This window comes from Chelmon rostratus, chromosome 2, assembly GCF_017976325.1.
Source record: "Chelmon rostratus isolate fCheRos1 chromosome 2, fCheRos1.pri, whole genome shotgun sequence".
NCBI lineage: Eukaryota > Metazoa > Chordata > Actinopteri > Chaetodontiformes > Chaetodontidae > Chelmon > Chelmon rostratus.
In genome coordinates, this window is record NC_055659.1 from 11,961,996 (window position 1) to 11,976,891 (window position 14,896).

Here is a 14,896-nt window from a genome sequence, read left to right on the forward strand (position 1 = left end):
TCGCTCTAGTGCTTCGTTTTTCCCCTCATTAAAAGACACTTTTTATCCTCTGAGTGGATCCTGCTCAGAAATAACACATTGTTGTAGCTGTTAGTGTATCATCTAATATATATTTAGTCTCAAGTTTCAACTGCTGAGTTATTGTTTCCCTTTTAGCTGAGAGTGCATTGGCTATTTTTAATAGCTGTGGAAAGGTGCTCTCCCTTTGCATATTATTTTCCACACTACCTTTGTCTCTCTCTCTCTCTCTCTCTCACACACACACACACACACACTCACTCACACACATTTTAGTGTTATTACTCTGCTCTCTATTGTGCTGGACCTCAGCCAAGGTCTCAATCCAATCTATACACATTTGTGACAGCCTTTTACAGTCACACGGTTCATACTGTAATCTTTGCCAACCAGCGCTCTGTTGTTTTGGGAGATACAGAAGATGACCCTTTTTTCTCAGCGTCTACCTCTCTGAGAGAAGCAGGAGACAGCAGAGGTGTATTCACCACAGCGGCGTAATTGAAGACACTTTGAAAAGAAACATCGAACTGAGAGCAGGAAAAAAAACTGATTTGTTGCCTAATATGTATTGATCTGAGTTTCCAGCCACCCCTTTACCCTTGCACGCACAGTTTCAGGCTTATTCACGATCAAGTGCACTCGCCTGATTGCTGTGCACAGGAAATCACAAGACTCTGTATTTTAAAACTCAAAGCGTCCCCAAAAGCCTTTTCCTGAATTTTTTGTGGGTTTTTGTATGTGTATTTTAGCCTATGCTCTGGTTTTTTCCCCCGACGAACTTGCCAGCACTAAGTCCTCGCCTGTCACCCAAATTACCTACAAAGCAACATTTTTTAATACTTTGTTTTGTCAGCAGGGATGATTTTTCCGTCTGCGTTGTGGTTTCTAATGACGCAGCAACAGACCAAACCTTTGTGTTGGTCCTGGGTTGTAAGCATTTTTAGACGACTCCAGCCCTGGCAAGTCCCAGTTGGCCACGCTGTGGAAAAATGGCTACTGGGAGCCTCAGCAGAACACCTGCCCCCAGCCTGACCTGTTGTTAGTGGATTCAATCCCGAGGGAATGACAGGCTAGTTACAAGAAATGCTTCGTTGCTTTTATATCTCTTTCTCGCACTCCATCAGGCGTAGTCGACATGCAGCCAGGACATGTATTTTGGGTTTCTTGTCCTCCTTTCTTTTCACGACACAGGTAATATACAGAATCAAACCGTGCATGCGCTCCCTGTCTTAGAGGAGGTGGTTTCTGCCACTGGCTGTCAGATATTTTCCACCGCCTCTATCAGTTTACAAATTTATGTACGGTTCAGTCAGTTTTCCCCTCGGAGGACTACAACCAAACCAAACAGATGATGCCAAACGGCTTCACTTCACTGAAGTCAGGTTTTCCAGTAGAGTTCACATTGTCAACATTGTCATCAACAAACTGCTCCGAGGCCGTCTTCCTCTGAGATCATCCCAAACAGACATGAACAGCCACCTCCCTCAACCCATTTTCCCCATTTCTGTTTTTCTTGCTGGAAACTGAACTTCTCACCCATCATCTTGCCTTTCACTCTCAGCTCGGGGACCTGAAAAACAGACTATGTGTAATACTTTCTCCGGCGGGGGGGATCGTTCCCTCTGCAATCATGTGTTTTCTCATTATGCGCCGCTTTGTCCCCCGTTTTGTATCTGAAAACCACACGGCTCAGTCTGTCTGCAGCCCTGTCTGTGGCAACTGTGGAGACAATCAGCCGTCAAGGGCGCGGCGTTCACAAAAATTCAGCTGTAAAGCGGCACAAAAAATGCATTACACTAGCAGCATTCTGCATTATATTTGTCAGGACTGGATGTCATAGCTTTTTAGCAGGTTGAGGAGCAGGACAGGCTGGGGAGGCAGAGGAGGGATGTGAGGTGCCATCATGCCTGTCAGACCCATCCTTTCCCCCACCCGAGGGCTCTTCTGTAGAGGGATGGATATTCTTGCTGCTTGTGGTAGAAAAGCAAAGCGAGAGCAGGGCACTCGTCCTAAAAGTGAGCCTCCGTGAACAACAATTTCCACATACATTTGTGTCACTGTGCATGTTTGTGTGTACACGCTGTTATCATTTTTATGGAAATGTGTGACCCTGGTAAGCGCCTGACTGTCAAGGTTAACTTGTGTCCAACCCCTCCTGTGTTTATTATTTATTAGTATGGATGTAGATGCAGCTTATCTACATGTGCAAATAAATCTTGACATTTCATTTGACACAGAGCGAGTGACTGCTGCTTGTGGTGTTTACACAGTGACAGATGAGCTCTCTTTCTACTTGACCACCAATACTGAGCCTGGAGGGGAAAAAAAAAGATGAGTGATTGAAGGAGCTGCATTTTTCCTTTAATGCTGTTTTCTTTTGGCTCCATCAGTCAGCTGTCCTGTTTGTCTTCCTGCTGTGAATGGAAAATAATACTTACTCTGGATAATCTGACACCTATTGCAAGCCCACTGCTTGCCAGGGGACATTTCATATTTCAGGTATAAAAGCTGTGGTTATTTAGTGTGTTTTTATTTCTTCTTTTTTTCTGCCTCTGCCTCCTCACCTGTGTGCCTACCTGGCTGGGAATCAGTCACATTTTGCAGGAAGAGATGACCATTAGAATCTAATTATACCTAAGAGTAATTAAGTTAATATGGAGGCAACCAGTGTCTTCTGAGAAACTCACTGACCAAGACCACTTACGATGGCACACCTCCCATGTCCTCTCTCTCCCTCCCTCTCTCTCACACGCACAGAGAGAGAGAGAGAGAGTTTGCCCCACATCTTTGTTGCTATAACTACCCTCTGTTACAGCAGTCAGTGATGAAGCTGTCTTCGGGCTACAAACCACGGATCCACCGCTGATGCTCCTCACATAGTTCTCTCCCCAGAATTCATCCACACTGAGGCAACAGCAGAAGAAGAAGATCAGTCAGGTGTCGGAAAAAATCGGAAGAAAAACGTCAAACGGATTTTAGAAAAACATCTTAAATCGCCTTCTGCATCTCAAACTTCACAAAGAAGCCATTTCACAGGTAAGTCCGCAGCCTATAAATCATTAACTATTAAATTCTTATTATAATGTGCCTGGGGGACTAATTAGTGACCATATTGTCGCGATGGTCGTGGATTTCTCTGTTTAATTTGCATTTACTTTTTAAGAGTATCTAAACGGAGCGAACGCTTTCTTTAATCGCGTTGCAAACTTCGTTTTTATGGTTGGAAAGTTGCAAAAGCGACGCATGAATCAGTCGCGTCTGCTTTCCTGCATGCATCTTAAATCCCCTACAGTCGGTACCTTCGGGTCGTCCAGTTGACCTGTTTCACCCAGATTAATGTCATTTACTCTAAATGAGTTTTTTATTTTTTGATGAAATCAGTCCTGGAGGTTAATTTTAGAAAGCAGGGGGTCTCTGCGATGTTTTCTAATTTAAGTCATGGAATAGCACAAATATCCAGGGGCAAACTATCATCAGCTGCAACTACAGTGCCATCTGTATTTGTGTGAGAGCCTCTCTCCATCCCCGCCTTTCAACCTTTCTAATTTCCATTCATAATTATGCAGTGGATGATTATTTTTGCTAATAGGGGATTTGCATGCATCCCCATCCAGTATGTTAATAGCAGGACGGTTAATTGGTGGTGAAGAAAATCCTCACCTATGCTCTTAAAGACACACTTGATGGACATCACAGGGCTGTCAGTCAGTCAGTCACCTTCAGGCTCATCAAACACATCTGTCTCAGTGTCGAAGCCTTTTGGGTTCGCTCTCTTGTGCAGGAGAATGGAGACACATGACAGTTTTTTGAGTTTAATACAGAGCCGGGGGTAGAAAGCAGAAAGTGCTTGACATTAAGAGGATGCTCTTCTAATCAAATCCAAGGAGCGTATTGTGATTTCTGCCTTGGAACCAGGAGAATCATGCAAAAAAAAAAAATTGTTCGAATGAACTGAAGTGACACCATTTACAGACCCACATAGACAGAGAGTCAAACGGACAGGCAGATGAGGCTGAGTGGATCAAAAATAACTTAACACACATAACACATGTAACATATTCTCCAGTGGTTTTGCCCATGGGATGCAGAGTCTTGCCAAATTTCTTTTTTTTTTTTTCTTGTTTAACTTTTGCCTCCTGCCTGCAGGAACAGTGAGCAGATGCTAACAGCCACACCGCTGCTGGGTTGTTGTTTTTTCTCCCCGCTGTCACTTATTGACACTGTGGGACACGGGCAGGATTGATGTTCTTGCTGCTGATAGTGCAGCAGGCAATAGTTGGGCTATCGATCCCACCCTCCACGTCTAACCTCCATCCCTTCAATGCACCCTCTACCTCCACCACCATGGATTATGATTAAGTTGCTATGGCATCAAAGGAAAATAAATTGAGGGAGAAACGAGATGAACATGTATTGATCAGTGTAATTTGATGCTCTTCTTCTGATCCTGAATTTGAGCTGCACAAAGGACACAGCAGGAAAAGGGTGGAGGGACTTCACATAATCACATATGATTAATGTCCTTTTAATGCAGAGATATAAGAGTTGTTTCAGCCATTATTAGATCATTTCAATTATTATTGTCAATAACAAGGGATGTTTTTCTTGCCTAGAAATTGTTCTGCTCTTACATGTTTTAGTGCTTTTGCTTTACAGTGTCTCTCAGTCTAGTATTTATCAGATAAACTGGCTTAAGCTCATTTCATTGTCAATCTCTTTACCCACTGACCCTTTTTCTCCTCCTCCTCCCAAACCTCATAATCTCCCTTGTCAGTGTTCATTTTTGATTGCATGTGTTTGAAGGGTTTATAAAGAGAGAGACAGACAGAGAGAGAGCCTGACTGACCCTTTTTCCCCCAATCTGTCAGATTCTCCTGGTGCGACGCTGTGTGGTGTCTGATTGGGACCTCATGTGTGTCAGGGGGCTATGGTGAGGCGATGTGCACAGGCTGGTGTGAGGAGAGATGTACCAGCAGCGGCGGAGGAAGACGAAGAGGTGAAGGAGTGGATCTTCATCCCTGGCTGTGCGTCTCGCTCCTGTTCTCGGCCCTGTGGGGCCAAGCGTCCCCCCAGTGCCCAGACAGCTGCCACTGCGCCTGGGACACGGCCACAGTGCTGTGCTCAGATGCCGGGCTGCTGGAGATCCCAGAGGGGATCCCACCGGAAACAGTCTCCCTCCACCTGGAACGCAACTACATCCGGAGCATCCCTGAGAGTGCCTTCAGCAACCTGGTCCACCTGCAAGATCTGTACCTGTCCCACAACCGCATCGACTCACTCGCCTCAGGAGCCCTGCGGCATCTGGGCCCCGAGCTGCGCCTGCTGGACCTCTCTCACAACCAGCTGAGGCAGGCCAGCAGGGAGGAGTTCGGCTCCACTCGCGCAAAGACGCGGCTCTACCACAACCCCTGGCACTGTGACTGCACCCTTCAGGAGCTGATGGAGACTTTGAACCTGGAGCCCGAGACGGTGAATGGTATCATTTGTGAGAGCTCTGTGCGGGGGGTGGGCGAGGGGAGCAGGTGGGAGGACCCGGGGTCGCAGGGCGAGCACGCAGGTCAACCGTTGGTCAAGCTGTTGGATTCTGGGGTGAATTTCTGCAGCCTGCAGAGGAAAACCACTGATGTGGCCATGCTGGTGACAATGTTCGTATGGTTCTTTATGGTCATTGTGTATGTAGTGTACTATGTGAGGCAGAACCAAGCAGAGGCCCGAAGGCATTTGGAGTACCTGAAGAGTTTGCCCAGCCCACGCAAGACCCCCACAGAGACAGACACTCTAAGCACTGGTTTCTAAACTCCTGCTCAGCTGTAATTTCAATGGCATAGCAAGCCGATACCATTTTTATGATGAACTCTGCGTGGCAGAGAGTGGACAGTGCTGATAAAGAGGAAATGAACCTTTTACAGCTGTGTGTTGAGATTTACTACTGAGCCTCCCCCCATGTTGTCCATGATATTTCTTTACCTACTGCATTTTTCTCCATACTCATTCTACCATGTGCACTGAAAGAAAGGAGTGGAAACTGAAAAATGAAAATGTGCAGAAGATGAAAGGATGAAATAAGAAAAGGGAGAAAATTCTTTGAACTTATTTTCTTGAATTTCTTGAACTTGTAACCTTCTATCTCCCTCAGCGCTCCCTCTTTCCTTTTCTTTGCTTTTCCCTTCATGTCTCATCCTGTGGTCTTTTATCTTTCATTAGGCTCTAATTAGGAGTCTTTGACCAACTGACCCTTAATGAAGACTTGAAAAGCATTAATCAGCTGGAGTGTGTGCAAACTCCAAATGTGTGTCCTCATCTAACTCCTTGCTTCATTTTTACATGTATGTGAGCTCTTGTGCCGCTTTTGTGCATTCTTATGGCCACTTTTTCTTTGATTCTTGCGCGGATGCTTTCCTGATACACGGTCACTAAGCCAATTGTTTCGGTGCCAGTGGAGAACTGCTGATCTAAATTTACACTCAGGAAGCCATTAGAGCTGGAGGTGAACTATTACATCTCCAAGCTGCAGCAATCAGCTCTAAAATATCTGGAAAGCGTAGTGTACATGCAGCTGTCATTGATTGGTACAGAGAAATTTCAGATTCCAGATTAAGAAGTGGATCATTGTTATAAATTAGATTAGTATGACCATTTATCCTGAGGGGAGCTGTTAGTTTAGCCTTAATTAATCTCTTGAGTCGTGCTTTTCAGTCCTCTCTGCACTGATTGCCGTGTACAAATCGTTCCGTCTCCCTTTTTCCACATAGGCTCCATCTTAATTGATTTATTTTTTCAAGCCACGGTAAAAAAAAAACAAGCAAAACACTTTGAAAATAAATGGCATACTTTCCTCAGTTAGTACATTTATGGCTGCACGGTTAAGATTAATGCCATTCCTGTACACCCTAGGTGCACTGAATATCTAGCTCAGTCCTGCATAATTGGAACAAAACCTGACTGGATTAGTAGCCACATTGTCTTACTTCATTGTAATTATATTCCCTCTTGGCTGTGCAGCATTTTTCTCTGAGAGGAGGATGTGTTGTGTAGTTAATGTATGAGTGTTTGTTATTCTACATTGTTACAAATAGAAACCGTTAAAGCCCTCTCCCAGTTTGATAGTCAGCAACATTTCATGTGTGTAGGTCAGTGGTTCCCAACCTGGGGGTCAGGACTCCAACAAAAGCACTCGAATTCAATCTGAGGGGTCATGAGATTATTGACAGGATATTAAAGCAAAAAAAGCATATTTCTGCTGCACAAATCAGGTTAACTTTTTTCATACTTTTTGTTTATTGTTTTTGTTCTTGCTAATTATTGGATAACTTAAAAATTATTCAAACAAAACTCTTTTTTTAAAAAAAATCAATCTTTGGTTGAGCAAATATTGGCTATGTAACAGATTATATGGGGCTCAGAGGCAGCCATTGCTTGATTTTAAGGGGTCTGAAGCCAAATAGGTTGGGAACCACAGGTTAAAAAAGGATGTTTTAGCCATGCTAGTAGTGTGGCTCTGTGGAAATGTGAATCATGGAAACTACTGAATGGATTAGGATAACATTTGATACAATCATTAATGTTTCCCAAATAACTTTGGTGATCCTGACATTTTTTCTTTCACACCACGATCAGGTCAAAAATTGTATGTGTCCAACATTTGGGTTTAAAATTTAACACCTATAAAAGTAACAGCATTCCCATCAGCATCAGCTGTAATTTGTTTTTAGTGCTAATTAGCAAATGTTAGCACGCCAACACTAAACTAAGTTGGTCAACGGTCATGTTACCCTTGCTAAACATCAGCATGTTAGCGCTGTCATTGTGAGCATGTTAGCGTGCTGACTTTAGCATTTAGCTCCTAGCACCGCTGTGCCTCAGTGCACGCTCACGGAGGCGCTAGCGAGGCCGTAGACTGATCTGTGATTAAAGTGTACAGTTACAACCCCCTTAGTGTTCATAGATGTAATGAAGCATAACTGTGTCCCTTTTTATCTAAGGATTGGGTTGGAAAGAGCTGAGACAAAACTAGGATAGGACAACTTTCTGTGTATTGTAACGTGCTAAATGTGGTGTCTGTGTTTTGGTTTAAGCTTGTGCTGTTCGAGAGAACAGTGTGAATTAGTACTAGAGTTAAACTGAGTGATATTGTTATGATGACTGGTCCATGTAAAAACATGGTCTTGGTTGGTACACCACAGGCTAACAGATTGGAATAAGAGGCTGGATATTTGTAAGTTTCAAGAGAAAACTGTTCGTGGATCAACTGTGGGATTAACTTTACATTTCCCAAATGCTGTCTGTCCGTCAAAAGTCATTCGTCTAATCTTGTGCCAGAGTTCAGTTTCCCAAATGCATTTCTAATACAGTCTTTAAGGTACAATGATGCCGATAACCCAGAACTCAAAAACCAAGCATGCCGTCTGTGTCGTTTTTTCTGAAGGTATTTTTTTTTATTGGTGATGTATTTCTGTCCCTGTGATTTGTTTCCACTCCTGTTTGTACGTCGATAATTATTCAAACAAGGATAAAGTCATGGATCGGAAACCATTACATCAAACAATAAATGATCTATCAAAAAGTGATTTTAGGGAAAAAAAACAACAACAAATATATAAAAAAAATAAAAGAAACGTTGCTCTACTGTGTTCATAGAAATGCTTCTACCTTTTATTGCTACTGTAGGTTGAAAAAGACAAGAAGATGAAGAGTAGTAATGGAAGTACAGGAAGACATTATCAATTCACAGAAGCTGAGCTGATCATGCTTGGCAGTGTTTCCTATTTCTACTCTACCACATGTTAAAGCTGAAGGAAATGATTGAAAAGCTATTTTATAAAAGGAAAAGCACATGATCTGAACTTTCTCCACCTCCTTCTTCAACTTTTTTTTTTTTGTTTTGTTTCACAAATCACCAAACGAAATCAAAATGACCCCTCTTTCATCCATCTCTACACTGCCTTTTCTTGAAATCTGAGGTGTTTCTCCCCCCGGAAATATATCACCACAAAAACACGCAGTGGAAGCACAGTGAAATGTTTAGGTGTGACTTTTTGTCATCTCCTTGGAGATGAGTCAAAACCATCGCCCCAGATATTTCAACATGGGGGAGAACAAAACAGGATATAAATAAAAAGCAACTTCAGCCTGTTACTTGGTTTTGTCTTTTATTTCCAATTTACATTAATTAAAACGTAACAAAAACAAGTCATGATCATAATAATATAATAATGCTATTATTATTAATAATAATACTATTATTAATAATAACAAATATACACAACCTCACACAAATGAGCCCTCTGCGCTGGCTGTAGAACTGGAGCAACAAAGTCAAACACACCCTGAATCTCTCCAACTGCGCATGTGTGTGAGTGTGTACGCCGAGGCAGAGGGCGCGCCCTGTGTGAGGGGACTGATGGGAGGGAGAGAGGGATCGGGATCCAAGGTCAAAGGTCACAGCAAGTGGGGTGGGGGGCAGCAGACTGGGCTTTTCACGACCAAGCTTCTCAAACATATTGGTCATTATACATGTTCACCTAAAATATGGGAATCAGCGGGAAAAAGTTTGATTTGTGGCGTTTTTTTTTTAGTGTGAGGTAGCTTTAAAATATCAAAACAAAATTAAAAAGAAAATAAAATTCAGTTTTGATTCCAAATTGGGCATGCCTTGATCATGGGAACTCATCGTGGGCATGTTTGTTTGCATGTGGGGGTTGAAGCAGGAGGGTGGGGTGAGGCAGGGACATTTATCACCCTGAAATTCATAATCCAGGGTGAAATGCTCTCTGAGAAACTGTATATATATGTATACACACATATACATATATATACATATACACAAGTTACTACATATGAGTATCTGGTTGTTAAAAAATACAGACTGTTTTACAACAATAGCACCATTGACTTTTATTATAATACACAGTAACTTTTTGATACACACTGTGGTGGTAGAAATAGGAACACCTGCACTTTCTACGTAGCTAGATTTTTGGTTTCAAAGAGATATGTATGCTTTAGTGGATATGGTACAGGAGTGATGGGGTGATTAGAAAAGAGGAGGAAGTAAGAGAGGAAGTTGGTGGATAAGGTTTTCTTTAAATATGTGTAAGTGGGCTTTTTATTACTTAGCAACAAACTCAGTCCTACCACACCTGGGACCCAAACCTAAACAATAAATAAATAACACCAACACATTTTTCTCTCTCTAGTTCCCTGGTATGTTCCCGTACTCTCCTCGTACTTCCTCCCTCTTGTTCATGGGGTGGGGTAGGTGGGGGAGGTTGCTGTTCACCCAGGGTGAAGCGGGGGCTTTTTGGGGAATGTGTCCATGGGGGCAGGGGGTTGGGGTTGGGGCGAGGTGACTGGAGGCAATGCTGCATGAATCACAGATGACAGTTGCTGGTGCCAATCAGTGCAGATATCCTACGGAGTTCGACTTGGAAAAAGCACTTTTTACTTAGAAAAAAAGTCCCATTTAAAAAAAGTGTCTTGATTTTTTATTTTTCACTCTTTCTCTCCTCCTTTATCTGAAGCGTGCCCCTCTTTCATTTTATTTATTTATTTACTTATTTTCAAATTTCCACTTCTTTCTCTCCTTTTCGATCCCTCGTTCTTTACAAGAAGCAGACTGCTCCGACTTCCACGCCGAACTCCTGGTCTGCTCCACCAATATCCATGGGAGCAATGTCCACGATGGGCAGACGAGAGGTCTTCTGCGACCTGTATTCGATCACTGTCTTGCCCCACTGTCCCGTGTGTTTCTGTGCAGCGGGAAAAAACAACACAACGTATGTTAAATGACCTATGACTTTCTCTGGAATTGCAGTGGATGAGATTGGTTTGGTGAGTGAACACCAGAGAATAAGAGAGAAGAAGTCTGCCATGGAGGGAAAGTGAACTGTGCACAATATCCTCTAAATTATCTACTGATGTGCACCTCATTCAGCACATGCATGTATATTTACGTGAAATATTGTGTGCACACATGTTGCGTCTGTCCAGTCTTACCGTGCAGCCATCCTCCATCACGCTGTAGGTGAAGCGGCTGTTGCCCTCAGCTCTGATCTCCACATCGTTGGAGCCCTGCAGCAGCACGGCCTTCTTCAGGTTGCCCGTTGAGGCGTCCATGTAGGCCACGCTGTTCTTACAGTGGTAGGTGAGGTTCTGAGAAGCCTCTGTGGACAGCAGCCTCAGGAAGGTCATCTGAATGGCGGCAGTGTTGGGTGCCAGGCTGTCATCGCCATAGTTGAACTGCATTGGGCCGCAGGTGAGAAAGAAGAAGTGAGAATAATAGTTAATATCTCTGTTACCATGGTTGCTGATTGTTTTTTGATTGTTTGAACTGGTTTTATTCTGATGTCTGTATAAAAATGAGACAATGCCAGAAGGGGGGATTGGCAGTGTATTACCTACCACTGTGTCTTTTTTGAAACTACAGCTAAAAGTTGCCAAAGTCAAATTGTGCATGCAGGGGCTTTAAAATGACCAGATTGGTTTTAATCGATTTTCATCCAGATTTTTTGTTCCTGCACATCCTGAATTTGTTGGGTTTTCTCTTTTTTTGTACAGTTTGTGGTAAATAAGGTGTTTTTGTGATGAGGACACCACTAATTTTGCTTCTGGTATTGTAAAAAATCAAAAAGATCCGTATCATTACAGAGTAACAACATCAGGCTGAAATGTGTTTCGTTGGCTGAAAGATTTAACTCTGACCACAGCAAACATCACTGATGGGTGTGGTTGGATGTGATCAGAGGTGTCCTTTGCTGACACTGTTGATCATTCCTTGCTTTTACATATTTTAAGTAATGTTGTTTTACTTCAAGTGCTTGTGCATTTTTACCTGTCTGATCAGCAGCAGTCAGAGTTTTCACCGTTTTAATACGGGTGTTCCACAAGGTTCATTCCTAGGGCCACTTCTTTTTACAATTTATATTGGTAATATTATTTAATTTCTAACTCACTGCGACGCAACATTCCATTAACAACATTCATTTAGCAGTTAATTATGTTGTTTGATGTTTATGTTGTTATTATGTAATAAAATTGTCATATTTCCACTGTACAGGGATCCAATATTGAGTTACAGAACATAAATACCTCAGAGTTTGTATAGAAAACAATGGCATATTTGAATATCATGTAGATAATTTTGTTGACAATTTTTTGTATAAATATATATTTTTGTATATATATATTAGTTAGTTTTATATATATATACATATATTAAATATATATAAAACTAGCTTTTCTATTATTTTTAGAAAAAGGATTGTTGAGGCTGTCTTTCTCTCCGTCTCTCTTGGTGATGTGATTTATCGGCATGCCTCTGTAGCTGTTGGATGCTGTTCATCATTTTGCTCTTAGTTTTATTTCTGGTGATGTTTATAGGGCTCATCATTGCATCTTATATGAAAAAGCTGGACGTGATATGCATACGTATGCTTATCTATAAAGCAGTAAGTACACCTGCAAATCACTGCAGCAAGGTGAGAAGTCAAACCACCGGAGGGCAGCAAAACCAGCATGTTCAGAAATTAGTTAAGTTACCCTTCAATTATTTGTGCTAAAAAATGTATTTCATGAATCAGATTTTCAACCAGATTTTTTTGTTATTGATTCTTTAAAATCCAGATTCACCATTTTTTACCCACTCATCATGTCACAGGATGTCATGTCCTGCCACTGGCTCGAGCCAATCCCAGCACACATTGACTGACAGGCTGATAATAATAATCAACAAATACATTTCCTGATTTCTGAGCCTCAGACTTGACGTATAATGGTAATGTCAAGAGTCAACCTCTGATAACGTTGCAGTATTAACAGTAGAGGAGGGTACGTTTCTCAGCTCAACTGATTGAAAACCATTGCGCCACTTACGTGGAATCCTCCATTCATGGTCTCTCCGAACCAGACGTGTTTGCGGTCCTTGCTCTTGCTGGACCACCAGTTCTTGCGAGGGATGCTGGATGGCTTGGGGAGGACACACGACTCTCCTGTCTCCATGTTGCAGAAGACCTTGATTGCATCAATGGTGCAGCCCTGATTGGGATCAATCCAGTACTCTCCTGCAGGGGAAAATCAAAAAACACATCAACTTCAGGGGTGAGACTTTTTTCATATTGTACCTCCTCTCTGGCTACATAAAAAGCTCATAATCATTGAAAATTTACTGTATGATGTTATGGAATATTGTGTAATTCTGATATCTCAAAATGAGCCGCACTCTGAGACAACACCCAGAGAACACAAAATATATTCAACCTAAATATTGAGCTGCCAATGTAAAATGTCACCTAACGTCAGCTTGTCGACTTTATCACCTCACCCCAATTTGACCAATTCCTCTGGGTGTCACTCACCGCTCTTCCAGTCAGGATGGCAGAGCTTCAGGTCTCTGCAGGTGCGAGCCGGGTTCTTCTTAGATCCCTCGGGGCTGCGGATGTTCTCAATCTGGTTGTTGAGAGACTTGAGTGTGGCGTCGACCTCAGCATCATGCTGACGGAGGTTTCCAGAAGCCTGGTCGGCCCTCATGTACCTGAGAGGATCAGGGCCCTTTTCAGTCTGACCCAGACCGGCAAAAGCGGACATGTCAATGCCAGGGCCAGGGGGACCAGGAGGACCGGGGGGTCCGGGGTTTCCAGGGGGTCCCTGAGAGGAAAAGAAGATTGAAGGTTTATTTTAGGCACTACACGCATTTAGACATTTATCTTTTTCACTCCTTGTTTCTTGCTCACAAGTGGTGGATTATTCTTCCTTCTGCCTCCTCGTCTCCCTCTATGGGTGCAGGAAATGCTGCCATCTGTTCTGCAATCTGTCTCTCGCCTCATTTTAATTTTCTTGGTTAGGATTTCACTCTTAGCTTCAACAATGCACTCGTCATAAACTAGCTGATGCCAACTGGACTCCTTGATACATCTTATTTAGTTGTTTTCAATTTTGACCTTTGCTGAATTTCTCCCTTCCCATCTGATTTTTGTGACTGTTTAAATATCGATTCATTGCTGCATTTGCTTTATAATAAATTTTGGTAATGCCTCCCTGTAATTCACAGTTTAGTATTAAAGAATGAGTTGCAAAAGCATTATGAATGATCCTAAATTAACATCTGAGCACAGCTGATAAGTAAATCACAAAAAAAGAGGTTGTTGTGATTCTTAATTTTGAGAGCTTGCATATGAACTGACTGTTTTCAGTGTCCTACTATCCTTTGCCAATGTATCACCGGTGACATATGGGGAATCAATAAATGTATATTTCTTATGTTTAATATTAGCTGTTGTCAGTTTGTGAAACATTTTACATTACTCTTAAATCTTCAAGTGGTCTCAAAAGATTACACATATGTTTAAACTAAGCAAGTTTTGTACCTGCTAGCGCTAAATTACCCAGATTTATGTGATGACTTTGTGGAGGTAAGGGTTTGGGTTAGGTCCCGGGGTCCCAGGAGCCAAATCCTGGCAAGAAAACCACCTCACTGTTGTTGGACTGGGGACAGTTTGGATGCTGCTGTGACTCATTATTGCTTCTTGAGATGCAAAGTGATATCATGAGCCAAAGCTAGCTGGTTAGCATGCTAACTTCAGTAAATATCTCTGCAACACAATACATAGACACCTTCGACATAATGTCAGAACTGTTATTTCTTCACATTCTGCTGACCATTTTAGTTAATTTTTGAATGTTTTAAACTAAAAATCTTACATACTGCTCCTTTAACTGAGATATTTAGCACTAGCAAAGAATAGGCAGTGCCTTTGCTACTCAAACAGGAGGTGAGAGCAAAAATTAAAAAGGGTTGCAATGAATATAAAGATGACTTGGTGTTATATGTCAGCAGGTCACATCATATGGGATGTTTGATCTGGGATACCACTTGGTTCAGTTC

At 42.3% G+C, this 14,896-nt stretch overlaps 2 protein-coding genes across 3 annotated transcripts in view; one reads left to right on the plus strand and one right to left on the minus strand.

Moving 5' to 3' along the window:
• The first annotated feature begins 4,956 nt into the window (after positions 1-4,956).
• Positions 4,957-5,814, plus strand: LOC121624160 (leucine-rich repeat-containing protein 3-like). Its single transcript, XM_041961796.1, has one exon. The coding sequence runs from the start codon at positions 4,957-4,959 to the stop codon at positions 5,812-5,814; it is 858 nt and encodes a 285-aa protein (XP_041817730.1).
• Positions 5,815-9,213: 3,399 nt separating this feature from the next.
• The window catches only part of col2a1b (collagen, type II, alpha 1b), a 49,278-nt gene continuing 43,595 nt past the window's right edge, over positions 9,214-14,896 (minus strand). For both annotated transcript variants that reach the window (XM_041947150.1, XM_041947140.1), the window contains 4 exons: positions 13,371-13,659; positions 12,889-13,076; positions 11,014-11,256; positions 9,214-10,766 (listed from right to left, as the gene is read on the minus strand). In XM_041947150.1, the coding sequence (XP_041803084.1) occupies positions 10,620-10,766; positions 11,014-11,256; positions 12,889-13,076; positions 13,371-13,659 (867 nt within the window). In that variant the 3' untranslated portion in view covers positions 9,214-10,619. The remainder of the gene's footprint in view (positions 10,767-11,013; positions 11,257-12,888; positions 13,077-13,370; positions 13,660-14,896) is intronic.

Coding starts and splice junctions, on each gene's coding strand:
- LOC121624160 (XM_041961796.1), top strand. CDS start 4,957: ATGTGCACAGGCTGGTGTGAGGAGAGATGTACCAGCAGCGGCGGAGGA.